General features: G+C 64.0%; 6 protein-coding genes across 6 annotated transcripts; 3 read left to right on the top strand and 3 right to left on the bottom strand.

The window, feature by feature from the left end:
* Positions 1-105: 105 nt before the first annotated feature.
* Positions 106-2,786, bottom strand: AMSG_07352 (asparaginyl-tRNA synthetase; the record flags this gene model as incomplete). Its single annotated transcript, XM_013900803.1, has 2 exons — positions 106-2,214; positions 2,682-2,786. 2 exons carry the CDS (start codon positions 2,784-2,786, stop codon positions 106-108), a joined length of 2,214 nt encoding a protein of 737 aa, XP_013756257.1.
* A 200-nt stretch (positions 2,787-2,986) lies between these two features.
* On the bottom strand, positions 2,987-6,775 carry AMSG_07353 (ankyrin; the record flags this gene model as incomplete). The annotated part of the gene is made up of 1 exon (XM_013900804.1): positions 2,987-6,775. The coding sequence occupies one exon, from the start codon at positions 6,773-6,775 to the stop codon at positions 2,987-2,989; it is 3,789 nt and encodes a 1,262-aa protein (XP_013756258.1).
* Positions 6,776-7,815: 1,040 nt separating this feature from the next.
* Positions 7,816-8,064, top strand: AMSG_07354 (uncharacterized protein; the record flags this gene model as incomplete). Its single annotated transcript, XM_013900805.1, has 2 exons — positions 7,816-7,883; positions 7,923-8,064. 2 exons carry the CDS (start codon positions 7,816-7,818, stop codon positions 8,062-8,064), a joined length of 210 nt encoding a protein of 69 aa, XP_013756259.1.
* A 44-nt stretch (positions 8,065-8,108) lies between these two features.
* AMSG_07355 (uncharacterized protein) lies at positions 8,109-9,773 on the top strand (the record flags this gene model as incomplete). The annotated part of the gene is made up of 1 exon (XM_013900806.1): positions 8,109-9,773. One exon carries the CDS (start codon positions 8,109-8,111, stop codon positions 9,771-9,773), a length of 1,665 nt encoding a protein of 554 aa, XP_013756260.1.
* A 774-nt stretch (positions 9,774-10,547) lies between these two features.
* AMSG_07356 (6-pyruvoyltetrahydropterin synthase) lies at positions 10,548-11,573 on the top strand (the record flags this gene model as incomplete). The annotated part of the gene is made up of 1 exon (XM_013900807.1): positions 10,548-11,573. The coding sequence occupies one exon, from the start codon at positions 10,548-10,550 to the stop codon at positions 11,571-11,573; it is 1,026 nt and encodes a 341-aa protein (XP_013756261.1).
* A 149-nt stretch (positions 11,574-11,722) lies between these two features.
* On the bottom strand, positions 11,723-14,038 carry AMSG_07357 (kinesin family member 3B; the record flags this gene model as incomplete). Its single annotated transcript, XM_013900808.1, has 1 exon — positions 11,723-14,038. One exon carries the CDS (start codon positions 14,036-14,038, stop codon positions 11,723-11,725), a length of 2,316 nt encoding a protein of 771 aa, XP_013756262.1.
* Positions 14,039-14,147: the final 109 nt, after the last annotated feature.

Below are 14,147 nucleotides of genomic sequence, written 5' to 3' on the forward strand. Positions count from 1 at the left end.
GGGGGGGGCGGGGGGAGGGGGGGGGGGAGGGGGGGGGGGGGGGAGTTTGGTGGTGGAGGTGGTAGTAGTAAGGGGTGTGGTGGGGGGGGGGGGGCGGACAGATGCCTAGAACAGTGCCTCACCAGGATATCTGGGGAAGGGGATGACGTCGCGGATGTTGCCAAGGCCGGTGCAGAGGAGGACGAGGCGCTCAAAGCCGACGCCAAAGCCCGAGTGGACGACCGAACCAAACTTGCGGAGGTCGAGGTACCACCAGTAGGGCTCGAGCGGCATGTTGTCCTCCTTGAGGCGCTCGACGAGGACGTCGTAGCGCTCTTCACGCTGCGAGCCGCCCATCAGCTCGCCGACGAGCGGGCAGAGGACGTCCATGGCGGCGACGGTAGGCGCGGGAGCCTCGGGGTCGTCGTTGAGGCGCATGTAGAAGGCCTTGATGTCCTTAGGGTAGTTGTAGACGATGGTCGGCATGTTGTAGACCTGCTCGCAGAGGTAGCGCTCATGCTCCGAGGCAAGGTCGATGCCCCACTCGACCTTTTTCTCGAACGAGACGTCGCCGGCGGCGATGGCAGCCTCGAGGACGCGGATGGCCTCAGTGTAGGTGATGCGGGTAAAGTCCGACTCGACAATGTTGTAAAGGCGGTCGATGAGGCCCGGCGCCACGTACTGGTCAAACACGTTGATCTCCTCGGAGCACTTGGCCATGACGGTCGAGACGCAGTGCTTGAGGTAGTCCTCGGCGCACGCCATGTTGTCGTGGATGTCAGCAAAGGCAAGCTCGGGCTCGATCATCCAGAACTCGGCAAGGTGGCGCGAGGTGTGCGAGTTCTCGGCGCGGAAGGTCGGGCCAAAGGTGTAGACCGACGAGAGGCCGGCGCAGTACGTCTCGACGTTGAGCTGGCCCGAGACGGTGAGCATGGCCGGCTTGGAGAAAAAGTCCTGCGCGTAGTCGACGTGGCCGTCGTCGGTGGCCGGAATCTCCGAGACCAAGCCATCCTCCTTGAGGAGCGTGGTAACGCGGAACATTTCACCGGCGCCCTCGCAGTCGGACGCCGTGATGAGTGGCGTGTGGACGTACTGACAGCCGATGCCCTGGAAGAACTCGTGGGTGGCCATGGCGAGGACGTTGCGGACGCGCGCGGCGGCGCCGACCACCTTGGTCCGCACACGCAGGTGCGCCAGCGGCCACATGGTCTCAAGCTTGATTCGCGACTTGGCCAGCGGGTACTCGTCGGGGGAGCACTCGCCGAGAATCTCCACCGTCGTCGCCTTGATCTCCACCGCCTGGTTCTTACCGGGCGACTCGACAATGGTGCCGACGACCTTGAGCGACGCACCCGTCGCCGCCGCCTGAAGCTCAGCGAACCCGATCTTGTCCTCCTCCACAATGACCTGCAGGCCCTTGATGGTGGAACCGTCGACAAGCTCCACAAACGCCATGGTCGTCTGCTTGCGGATGGTGCGGACCCAGCCGGCGACCGTGACCGGCGCGCCGGACCACTTGAGCCCGGCCGAGAGCACGTGCCGCACCGACGTCCGCTGCGAGTACTTGAGCGTCACCGGCGCGTCTGGCAGCGTCGCCGGGTCGTCGAGCGTGACAGGGAGCGTGCGGACCGACTTGGCCGGCGCAGCGTCAGTACCGTCGGGCGCCGACGCGCCGGCCTTGCCACCGGCCTTGCCACCGGCCTTGCCACCGGCCTTGCCGCCAGCCTTGCCACCAGCCTTGCCGCCCTTCTTGCCGCCCTTCTTGCCGCCCTTCTTGCCGCTGGCCGCCGCCGCGATGTCGGCCTCGGTCATCGGGCCGAGCGCCTCGGCCATCTTGGCCTGGAGAATAGTCTCGACTGCATCGCTATCCACGAAAGGCAGCGAGCGCATGACCTGGCCCTTGAGCTTGGTCGCCTTGATCTGGTAGCGGAGCTTGGCGAGGTCGTCGGCGTTGTCGGCGAGGGTCTTGGCCACCGCCGCCGCAATCTCGTCGTCGGTGTACGAGACGCCCACGCCGGTCGTCTGCTCAAAGTCGGCCACGTCGAGTTCATCGACGGGCATCTCCTTGGCCTTCTTCAGCCACTTGGTTGCGGCCTTGAACTGCGACTTGCGGATTCGCTCGTCGGCCACGTACTGCGCGAGGAACACCAGGTGCTCATCGGCCACCATCTTCTTGGCCGCCTTGGCCACCTCGCCGAGCAGCTTGCGAGCCTCCTCAGACTCGGGCGTGCCGACCTAGGAGGTTGATCAGCAGTGTGGTGTCGGGTGGTGTGTCGGGTGATCGGGTGGTATGTCGGGTGATCGGGTGGCGTGTCGGGTGTCGTGTCGGGTGTCGTGTCGGGTGTCATATCGAGTTGGTCGGGTGTTGTGTCGTGCCGGGTGTCGTCGTGTCGGGTGTCGTGTCGGGTTGGTCGATATCCATGTCAGAGTGACCGTGTGAGTGAGTGCAGACGCGACCACAGACACCACGGGCGAGAGCAAGAGAGCAGGGGGAGAAGGGGGGGGGGGAGGGGGAGGGGAGGGGAGGGGAGGGGAGGGGAGGGGAGGGGAGGGGAGGGGGAGGGGGAGGGGGGGAGGGGTGCGGGTGCCCGGCACGGTGGCCATGGACAATGCAGGGGAGAGTGCATCCAACCAGGGGGAACGGGGGAGGGGAAGAGCGCAAAGGGGGAAGGGGAGGGCGGGGAGAGACGGGAGGCACATACCGCAGCATGGATGACAAGAAGGGCCTGGGTAAGGTCGGTGTTGTCGATAGTGTCAGGGGCGAGACCCAGGTCGGCAATGACAGCCTTGGCGTGATCAGCGTCCATGGTTGTGGTCGGTGAAGCGGAGTGGTGGCTCGCCTTGGGGATCATCCTCTGCTTGCCATGGCTCGCTCTCGATCAGCTTCGGCTTTTCGATAGTCTTTTGTTCTGGATTGGCCGGTCGGCTGCCCATCGAAACATCGACTGTTCCACCACTCTCTCATCTCGACAGCTGCGATTGGAACGTTCTACGGGGTTTTCATCAATCACATGATGGCGCAGCCACGCCGGCGCCGTCCGCGATCGTCGCCGTCGTCGACGCCGTCGGGGGCGTTGAAGACAAACCGGTCAGGAAGGTCGAGAGGAGGCTCGTTGATGACAGGGTCGGCAGGCATCGGCGGAGCCGGGGGAGGGGCAGTGGCAGCCGACGTGCCGACGTCATCATCAGCGGCAGGCTCGGGGTTTGCGGACTCGCCGCCGATGGCCCAGCCGACGGGCGCGCCGCCTGACTCGCGCCACGCGGTGAGGACCCGCTCGTACTCGGGAATGTCGTTCTCGTGGATGAACCAGTGGAGGCGAGCGCCGTAGAACTCGCGCACGTTTTCGGGCTCGTACTCAAGCCAGTCCGGCACGTCGTCCTCGGCGAGGGTGTCGAGCGGAAACTTGCCGTCAAAGTACTGGTTGTTGACAAGGTCGCGCCAGCCAAAGCGGGTGATCATGGCCACAAAGTCGGACTTGCCCATCCGTCGCATAAAGTCAAGGACGGCGCAGCGAACTCGGATGGTGGCCATGAGTGCATTGGCGAAGCGGTCGCGCTCGACGCGGCAGGTGGCATCCGACGGGCACGAGCCGCTTGGCCGGCACCCGGCCTGGCCACATCCGAGCGCCGCCACCCGCGGATCGATGTTGGCCGAATGGTGCGCGTACATCCAGCAGTACTCGGTGTCGGTCTGCCACTCGGAGCCGTACGTCGAGTGGGTCGAGACCGACGTTCCGTGGAGCTGGTCGCGGTTCCGCGCGCAGAGATAGCAGTAGTCGTTCCCACACACGCAGTGCAGGTGGCAGCATGCGTCGTCCTTGATTCCCACCTCGCCGCACGTTGGGCACTTGCGCATGGCCTTCTCGGTGACCAACGCATAGAACTCGAGGAACTTTTGCAGCGAGCCAAACTTGTCGACGCACCCCGCGTGGATCTCGTCGTCCATGGCGTTGCGCGCCACATCCTGCTCGTTGCGCGGCGGGCTCCGCCGCGGATGGATCTGCTCGCACACGGCGCAGCAGTACACTCCGCAGTGATCGCACTGGAACCGCGCCGAGCCCGACGCTAGCACGTCGCGGATGTCGTTGATCCGCGAGCAGACCGAACAGTTGGTCCGGTACGCCCCGTCCGTGTCGTAGCTCTCGTTGACCATCACCGCCGCCACAAGCAGCAGCTCAGATACCGGAAGTGCCTTGCGGAGGACAGACATCGGAACCGTCGCCTCACACGCCGCATTGCAGCACTGCGGGAACTCGCCGTCGTGCAGCGCCGCCTTGGCCATGTGCACAAAGCACTCCTCGCAAAACTCAGCGTTGCACTCGCACCGCCACACCATGCCCTCCGAGCCGAGCGGCGGTGCCATGAAGCACACCGCGCACACCCGGCCCTCGGACCCGTCCCACGACCCACCAGCGCCAGCAGCCTCCAGCACCGCTGCTGCCTCGCCCGACGAGCACACTCCGATTGGCGTGAGGCCCTGGTTGTTTGCCATGCCTGCGGCAGCACCAAAGCCGTCAAACGCCAGCAAGAGCTCCACAACCTCGGCCGAGCCCGACCGCGCCCCGCAGTGTAGCACAGTGTCGCCGTTGGCATTGACCGCCGTTGCTGACTCCGCCTCGCGCGTCACTGACCGCGTCAGTAGCATCGCCACAGCAGCCGCAGAGCCCGACGCCGCCGCTCGCATCAACGGCGTGTTGCCCGCGTGGTCGGCGCAGTCAACACTCACCCGCGACGCAAGCAGGAGAGCCGTCACCTCGTCCGCACGCGCGTCGAGCGCGTGAAAGAGTGCCGTCCGTCCGCGGTCGTCGGTCGCTGCCGCCGCTGCCACGCCATCGCGATCCAACACTCGCTTGACGGTGAGGACCGAGCCGGTCGCCGCAGCATCGGCAAGCGAGGCCGGCAGCTCGGCGCTGCTCGACGCTGCACCGCCAGCCTCGGCAAAGACCGCGCGAACTCGACCCGAGGTCGCCATAGCCAGCGGCGTCAGCCCAGCGCTCGACTCAAGCGTCGGATCAAACGACTCGAGCGCAAGAAGGAGCGCCACAAGCTTGGGGTCGTCGTGCTTCACCGCAAGGTGCAGCACTGTCTCGCCGTGGTCGTTGAGTGCGTACTCGGCCGCGCTGCCCGACTTGTACGGCGCGTGGACCGCCGGGTGCGCAAGCAGCGTGTACACAATCGGCTGCTTGGTGTCCTGCATGATGGCCCACGCCAGCGGTGAGTAGCCGTACAGCGACTTGCGCGCCACATCGGCGCCGTACGCGATGAGGTACGAGACAATGGGCGTGAGGCCAGTCCGGATGGCCACAAGCAGCGGCGAGCGCTGCCAGACGTCAAAGGCCCGAAACGACGCCGGCGTCTCTGGCCCGCCACGCGACGACGACGAGCCCACGTCGCGCGCTGGTGTCACCGCAGGTGGCACGTAGTTCTCACACGTTCCGCCGTGGACCTGGATGGCGTCAATCTCGTTGTATCCGTTGACAGCCGCGCAGTTGAGGACAAGCTTGAGTCGCGAGCAAGGGAACTGCGGCAGCGTGAGCGTCGGCGTAAAGATGCGCGAGACCGCCGGCGCCGCCCGTGGGTTCTCGTCGACGTAGAGGTCGACCCAGGCCTCGGCAGAGTTGTCCCAGGCCTGGATGTGGGTGATAGCGCCCGGATTATACGTCTCGTACACGTCGATGGAGGTGATCCATAGCTCGCGCTCGATACTCACGTCGATCCACTCGATGTTCTGCGAGTTGTACGGCTGCGCCCAGGCGCCGGCAATGTCACCGTACTGAGGGTAAACCCGCGGCGCGCCGATGACGTTCGTCGCCGCCCAGTTCGAGGTGTCGTACTGCGCCGAGTAGCCGTTGACCGCTGAGATGTAAACAGTGTGCATGTCGAGCGACTCGGGCGGTGGCCGCCGCGAGAGCATGCCCGGGTTGGCCTGCAACACAGACTTGACCTTGGCCAACGAGCGCGAGGCGGCGGCGCGGACAAGCTCCGGAAGCGGGTTGGCGTCAAAGGCCCGGAAGTTCTTGATCGACTGGGCGAGAACAGCCTTGGGCGTGAGAATGCCGGCGCGAATGTGCATCTCGAACGGGTGCGCCAGCGAGCCGGCCGAGGCTGGGCCGACTGCCGAGCTCGGCTCGGTCCCGGCCGCAAACCACGCGTTGGCCGCGTTGACGTCGACCGCCAGCGAGAGCGCGGCAAACTTGCCCTTCTTCGACTTGAGGTCCGTTCGCACCTGCCGCTTCGGCATCGAGTCGACCGCAGCCTCAAAGGCTTTGAGCTTGCGCGCCCGCGCCGCCTTGGCCTCCAGCTCGGCCCGCAGCTCGTCGTTGAGCGGGACGCCGATGACCCGCACGCAGTCGATCTCGTTGTAGCCCGGCACCGAGTCAACGTCAATCTCCAGCCGGAACAGGTCCGACGACATGTCGACGTTCGCCAGGGGCGGTGCAAAGATGCGCGAGACCGGCGGCGCCCGGCGCCCGGCCCCAGTCCACAGCGAAACCCACTCTTCGGCGCCGTAGTCCCACGCAGCAATCCGGGTCACCGCGCCCGGATTGTACGTCTCATAGATGTGGACCGAAGCAACAATGACCGGCTCGGCCACAAAGAACTCGACCCAGTGCGTGCCCTGCGTGCCGTACGGCTGGGTAAACGAGCCGCGAATGTCGCCGTAGTTGTGCTCGAGTGTAAAGACACGCGGGGGGCCGCACAGGTTCTTGGCTGCCCACCGAACCGCGTCATACTGCACAGAGTAGCCTTGAATGCGTTCCACCCACTGGCCGAGCATTCCGTCCGGCACCTTCATCAGTTCGCGCGTGCCAGGCAGAGGCGGCGGCAGCGGCGGTCCCGTCCGCGACGGGCCGGCGGCCCCACCCCCACCACCAGCCCCACCACCACCGCTGCTTGCTCCCTGCTCAGCGCCACCACCACCGTCCCCGCTCATTCCCGCCACTTCGCCTTGCGTCTCCATTGTCGTTGTTGCTGCTGACATTGTCGAGTGTTCCTCCTCCCCTCCCCCTTCCCCTCCCCCGCCTCCTCCTCCGCCTGCCAACCTGTGCAGGCGTCTTCTTCGGAGCGAACGTTCCTTTTTCGCTGTCGCCTTTCCGTCCCTCGCCACACAACGAGCTGATGGGAGAACGCTCCAATGAATTTCGCGGCTTGATCTCGAAGCTAGAGGTGGAGGAAAAGGAGAGTGGTCTGGTGGGGGGGGGAGAGAGAGAGACAGGGGCAAGATGGGTGGGTGGTTCTTGGCCTCGGCTGGGTTTAAACGCCGTACAAATATAACCGGTGATGTTTACTATGTCACCGCATTGTGATCTTCGATTTTTTCGTTGCGCTCTTCAGAGCTGAGACAGCCCACGGCATCCCCCTGGCGACTACACAAGAGCCATGTTGGTAATGGCGTACTCTGGCACTCGACCGTGAGTGTAGCGAACGTCGATGATGTAGGGAGAGCGGCGGATCGATGTCTGTGGTTGTGCTCTTCTCAAATCATCTGACCAGCTCCTCGGCGACGACCATCACCTGCACAGCGTCGCATCACTACAAGCACCTGGACACCACCAGGGTGTAGACACCGATCTCGAGCGCACTCCTGCTGCTGCCATGAGATGGATCTGCACTCTTCACATATAGAGGTCGAGCACGAGATCGACTCTCCATCACTCTGCCCGCAACGCCTCGTCCAAGCAGAGGATCGATGGATGAGGTCCGGAACGGGGAAAAAACCCTGAAAGTCATGCGCTTCCACCGTTCTCCTCCCGCCACGCTACCTCCCCGTCACCCCTCCCCCCGCACCCCCCCCCCCGCACCGCTCTCTATCGGCATACCGAACTCTCTCTCAGCATGGGCCTGGCGACGACAACTCGTGGACTACACGCGAAGGTCTCTTCGATGGCAGTGGTTGCGGTGGTGTTCGTGGTGTTGGCATTGGTTTGGGCGGAGGGTGCGAGTGCCGCGAGGGTGACCTTTGGGCGGGGCATTCGTGACGTGACGGGACCTGCGACCGAGGTGGACTTTATGGGCTACGCCGAGCCGAGCCAGACTGGAGGCGGGCTGCACTTTCGGCTCCATGCGCGTGCGATGGTGTTTTGAGTGACGACGGCGCACGATTTGCCTATGTCTCGGTCGATGTGTGCATGGTCATGCTCGGGGTCAAGCTGGCGGTGGTGGAGGCGCTCGAGGCTAAGCTGCCTGGAGTGTACTCGCACGAGAATGTCATGCTCTCGGGCATCCACACGCACTCGGGCCCAGGCGCGTACTCGACGCAGTCTCTGTTGTACGATATCACCACGCTCGGGTTCGACAAGAAGCACTTTGACACGGTAGTGGGCGGCATCGTGGCAGCCATTCTCGACGCGCATGCCGACGCGCGCCACGAACTGAAGGGCCGACTCAAGGTCGGCTCGCTGCTGGGCGCCAACATCAACCGCTCGCCATCGTCGTATCTAGCGAATCCGGCCGAGGAGCGCGCGCTCTTTGAGCATGACGTCGACAAGAACATGACGGTGGTGGCGCTCGACGATGCAGGCACCGGCGAGCCGCTGGCGCTGCTCTCGTTCTTTGCGGTCCACTGCACGTCGATGCACAACACAAACAAGCTTGTTTCCGGAGACAACAAGGGCTACGCCTCGATGCTTGTCGAGGCGGCGCATAATCCTGCCGGTAGTCTCCCCGGCAAGGGCCCGTTTGTGGCTGCGTTTGGGCAGGCCAACGAGGGCGACGTCTCGCCGAACGTCGAGGGCGCGTGGTGCCACGCCAAGGTTGGCGGCACGCCGTGCGCCGACGGCGAGTCGGTCTGTGACGGCCGCAACGAAGAGTGCTTTGGTGTCGGCCCGGGTGGCTTTGACAACGACTTTGAAAGCACCCGTACCATCGGGGCGGCGCAGGCGGACGAGGCGATGCGGCTGGCGCAGTCGGCCAACGAAGCACTCGACACCGCGCTCGGCGTGGCCTCGGTTCACGCCTGGGTCGACATGACCAACGTTACTGTCGCGCCCAAGTTTTCGGGTGCGCCGAGCCCGGTGACCACCTGCCGGCCGGCGGTCGGCTTCTCGTTCGCCGCGGGGACCACTGACGGGCCGGGCGCGTTCAACTTTCACCAGGGCGACAACACCACGTCGGGCAATCCGCTGTGGGATCTGGTCCGTGGCCTGATCAAGGAGCCGACACCGGCGCAGGTCGCGTGTCACGCACCCAAGCCGATTCTCCTTGACGTTGGAGAGATCAAGCCGCACCCGTGGACGCCGACCGTGCTCCCGCTGCAGATCTCGCAGGTCGGCCAGCTGGTCATCATTGCCGTGCCCGGCGAGTTTACCACAATGTCCGGCCGCCGGCTGCGGTACATTGTCCGCCGCGCCTTTGTCGACGCCGGCCACCCTGCCGCCGACAAGCTGACCTTTGTCATTGCCGGCCTCGCCAACGCGTACTCGCAGTACATCGCCACCGGTCCGTCGCTCACTGCCGCTGGCACGTACGACACTGCTGGCGGGGAGTACGCCCGCCAGCGTTACGAGGCGGCGTCGACGCTCTTTGGTCCGTACACGCTCGCGGCTTACATGCAAGAGTACTACACGCTCGCCACCGCGCTTGCAAAGCGCGCGCCTGTCCCGGCTCCTGGCACCCCGCACCATCGACCGTCTTTGTCAACTACGACTTTCTCCCGCCGGTCCTCGCCGACATCCACCCGCTCGACGCCACCTTTGGCGCCGTCCGTACGCAGCCGGCCGCATCGTACTCGATCCGCGACAATACCACGGTCTCGGTCGTCTTTTGGGGCGCCAACCTCCGCAACAACTACATGACCGACTCGAGCTACCTCACCGTCGAGATGCGTCAGCCGGGCTCGGGCGCTTGGTCGGTCGTCTGCACCGATGCCTGCTGGGAGACCCGCATCCTCTGGCGCCACACCCGCCTTCTCGAGTCGCTTGTCACTGTCGAGTGGGCCATTCCGGCCTCGGCCGCCCCGGGCACGTACCGCATCACGCACTCGGGCTATTTCAAGCTGCCTGAAGTCGACGAGGTGACCAAGCCATACTCGGGCACCTCGCGGGAGTTTGCCGTAACGCCGTAATGCTCCGCAACAGCGGTAGAATCTATGACCAGCGCCAGGCCAGCAGTCTTGAAAATCATTCCCCCTCCTTGAGCGCTCCCTAACCTTTCCTGCGCCCCACGAGCCAGCCATCTACCCCCCGCTCCCTGCTCTACACCATTACCATTTCCTTGCCCAAGCACCACTTCAACATCTTCCCATCCCCATCCCCATCCCCCCCCCCGCTTCCCCTCGCCGCCCACCCATGGCATCCGATTTCCCTCTGCCAACGAAAAATTCGCGCCACACCAAACCACCACCACCAGCCCCTTTGACACTACCTCCTCACCCACCACACACGACTTGACACGTACCCGTAGCACAAGTCCCCGCTCGCTCTCTTCTCTGCCCCTCTTCCCACCTCCACCCCCTTTCCCCCCCTTCACCCTTCCCCACTTCCAACTCGGAAGTGCCCCGTGCTATCCCCCCCCACCCCTCCCTCCCCTCCCGCTTCCCGCCTAAAACAGCTACACAAGCCGATTCTACCATGTCGCGTCCCGAGCGCAAGCGCAAGGTCGCCACCAAATACGACAGCCTCCACCCAGACGAGGAGCGGATGATTGCCGAGGCTCTGCGGGCTTCGATGCGTGGTCCTGAGAGTGCCAGTATTGATGAGGCTGGCGACGTCGCCGTTTCGCCCTCGCCTCGCCCGGCCAAGCGGCAGAAGACTCTCGCTAGCAAGAGCAAGACGCCTGCGGCCAAGAAGCAGAAGAAGACGAAAAAGGCCAGCTCCAAGTCGGCATCGGCCGCCTCGAGCGGGAAGAAGGGATCGGCTACGGCCAAGACAGCCAGCAAGGCGAGCTCCGCCGGCTCGGACGATGCCGTTGCGTCGAGCAGCGCAAAGGCGGCCGAGACCAGCGCGAGCAAGGCGAGCAAGACAAGCAAGGCGAGCAAGACAAGCAAGACAAGCAAGACAAGCAAGGCGAGTAAGGCGAGCAAGAAGAGCAGGGAAACCAAGGCCAAGAGTCCACGGCGGCCACAGATGAAGAAGAAGATGGTCCGCAAGCGGCCGGCGTCCGGCCTGCTGCCGGTAGTGGAGATGACTCGGCGTGAGACGTTCTCGGCAGCGCATCGGCTGCACACATACAAGATGAACAAGGCCGAGAACGCGGCGCTGTATGGCAAGTGCAACGGGCTGCACGGCCATGGGCACAATTACGTGCTCAAGGTCACCCTCCGCGGTCCGGTTTCACCCAAGACCGGCATGCTGTACAACCTTACCGACCTCAAAGAAGTCATCAAGACCTCGATCCTCGACGTCCTCGACCACAAGCACCTCGACAAGGACGTGGCGTTTTTCAAGAAGCGTGTGTCGACGACCGAAAACGTTGCTGTCTTTTGCTGGCACCAGCTCACGACTGCTCTCGGCAACGACGCCTTCCTCCTTGCCAAGGTCTTTGTCGGCGAGACCGAGAAGAACGGCTTCACCTTTTTCGGCGACTACATGGCCGAACCGCGCTTGGGCGACATGTCCGAGGGCTCGGACTCGGGCTCGGGCTCGGACAGCTTTTGAGAGTCCAAACCACCGTCCCACGTAAACTGCATCATCGCAAGTCAAAGCACACTACTACCACTTGGTACGGAGTCGAAATGTGACGCGAGCTCGAGCAGGAGCACTGATGTGTGTTTTTTTTCCCTTGGCTGTCACGAGCTCACAACAGGTCAGCGACGCCGCTGGGAGACGACAAAGCCGCGCGACTCGGGGTACTCTTCCTCGGGAGTAGACTTGGCCTTGGCCTTGGACTTGGCCTTGACCTTGGCCTTGGACTTGGCCTTGGACTTGGACTTGGCCTTGTCCTTTGCGCGGGCCGAGTCGTCGGCGATGCGCGATGACTGGCCGGCAGCGGGGCCAGGGTGTCCCGGCGAGTAGGAAAGGTAGACGTTAGGGACGGCTTCGAGGACGTCGACAGGCGCCTCGTTCTCCTCGCCGGTGTTGTAGTCGCCCGGAGCAATGGCGTGCTGCTGGAGGGCAGCCTCGTACTGGAGCAGCTTGTCCGAGTCGAAGCGTGCGGCCGAGGGCGAGGCTGGACCGTCTGCGCGTGCGGCGGCGGCGCGGGCGTCAGGCGAGGCTGGCAGGACAGGGCCGACCTGGAAGCCACCGTTGAGCAGGGCGGCGCGCTCGATGTTGTTCCCGGTGTAGTCCTGGTGGCGGACGACATAGTCGTTGGCCTCCGAGTCAAAGGAGCAGGCCGATTGGACGTAGTCGAGATCGTCGGCCGGAATAAAGTAGTTGACGATAAGGCGGCAAAGCTTGAGCTCGCGGTTTTGCCTGCGGATTTCAGCGACGAGAGCCTCGCGGTCGGACGCGTGCTCCTCCTGCAGGTCTGTGATTTCGGTGCGGGCGGCTTGGAACTTGGACCACAGCCGCTTGAGCTTCTGGGTCTTGACGTCGACTTCCTCCTGAAGGTTAGCAAACTTCTGGGCCTCGAGCACCGTCTCCTCCTGCTTCTCCTCCATCATGGACTGCAGGCGCTCAGCCTCCTTGGCCTTGCGCTCCATCTCGAGCTGTGCCTGCTGCAGCTCGCGCTCCTGCTTCTCGACCTCGTCGAGGAGGTTGGTGCCACCGACAATGACCTTTTCCTCGAGCTGGGCGATCTGGGCGGCAAGGTCGTCACGGGCCTGGCGCTCCTTGGCGATTTCGGCCTCGCGCTTGGCGAGCTTTTTGGCGAGCTTGTCCTTCTCTTCCTGGGCGAGCGACTTGTCAGCCTCCATGCGGGCCCGCTCCTCGGCGAGGCGGGCCTCCATTTCTGTGATGGCGGCGTCGTCCATGCCTGCAAACTTGTCCGAGGTGCCTGCCGCGGCGGAAGTGCCTGCAGGCGGGCCACCGCCGTCGGCGACGGCCTGCAACTGGGCCTTGAGCCGCTCGATCTCCTCCTGGAACTGGCGGAGCATGGCGTCCTTGGGATCCTCGTTGATGACGGGCTTGTTCTTGATGTTCTTGGCGCGGTTAGCGTAGCGGAGTGTCGAGATTGTCTCGTCGTAGTTGTAGTCTGCCGGCCCGACGTTGGCGATCATGACGGTCTTGGAGTTGCCGCCAAGCGAGTCCTGCAGCAGGCGAGTGAGCTTGGAGTCGCGGTAGGGGATGTGGCGCTTACCGCGGGAGGCACCTTCGGCGAGGGCCGAGATGACGTTGCCGAGGGCCGAGAGCGAGAGATTGATGTTGACGGCCTCGGTGAAGCGATCGCCTTCTGCGCCGGTCTTGGACTGGCGTTCCGAGCCTGCGAGGTCGACCAGGTTGAGCCGGCCGACATGGATGTGCTGGGCGCCGTCCAGGCCGATTTGTGAGCACTCGATGGTGATGGTGAAGACCGAGTGTGAGCGCGATGAGTCGACGTTCATCTTGGTTGCGCCGACCGAGCGGTTCTTCTTGCCTGCGCCCATGACCTTGTTGATCTCGGCCACCGACTTGACGACAAAGGCCGAGAGGTCCTTGACGTACACGCCCTTGTCCGGGTGCTCCTTGATGGCGAGCTTGGTCTTGTAGCTCTTGGACAGCAGGTCGCGGATCTCCTCGTTGTAGATCTCCAGGTACGAGGCGGTGACCAGGTACTGCCGCTGCTTCTCGCCGTCGGCCTTGTCGGCGTCGATATGGTGGAAGATGTGGTGAAAAGCGTTGGGAATGATGCCGCGGAGATCGTTGTCGTCGTACACACCTTCCATGGTGAACGTCTTGCCCGTCCCGGTCTGGCCGTAGGCAAAGATAGTCCCGTTGTATCCGGCCAGCGCTGCGTCGATGATGGGCCGCGCCGTCTCTTCAAATATCTGCATCTGGGTAGAGCTTGGTCCGTACGTATGATCAAAGGTAAACTTCTTGCCTGGTGCGGACGAGCCCGGCTTGGTCACCGCCACTCCTGCGTGCGTCTCATCGATCTGCACTGCCAGCTCCCGTCCGTCGGCCACTTCCTTGGAGCTCAGCGGCCTGCACCGGACCACGACCTTGACCGCCTCACCTGATGAACCACCTGCAGTTTTGCCCATATGAGGTATATATGCGTGTATGTGTGTGTGTGTGTGTGTGTGTGTGTGTGTGTGTGTGTTCGGGGGAGGGGTGTGGGGGGGGAAGGCGACAGGGGGGGTAAGGTTAGTA

Source organism: Thecamonas trahens, assembly GCF_000142905.1.
Source record: "Thecamonas trahens ATCC 50062 unplaced genomic scaffold supercont1.34, whole genome shotgun sequence".
Lineage (NCBI taxonomy): Eukaryota > Apusomonadida > Apusomonadidae > Thecamonas > Thecamonas trahens.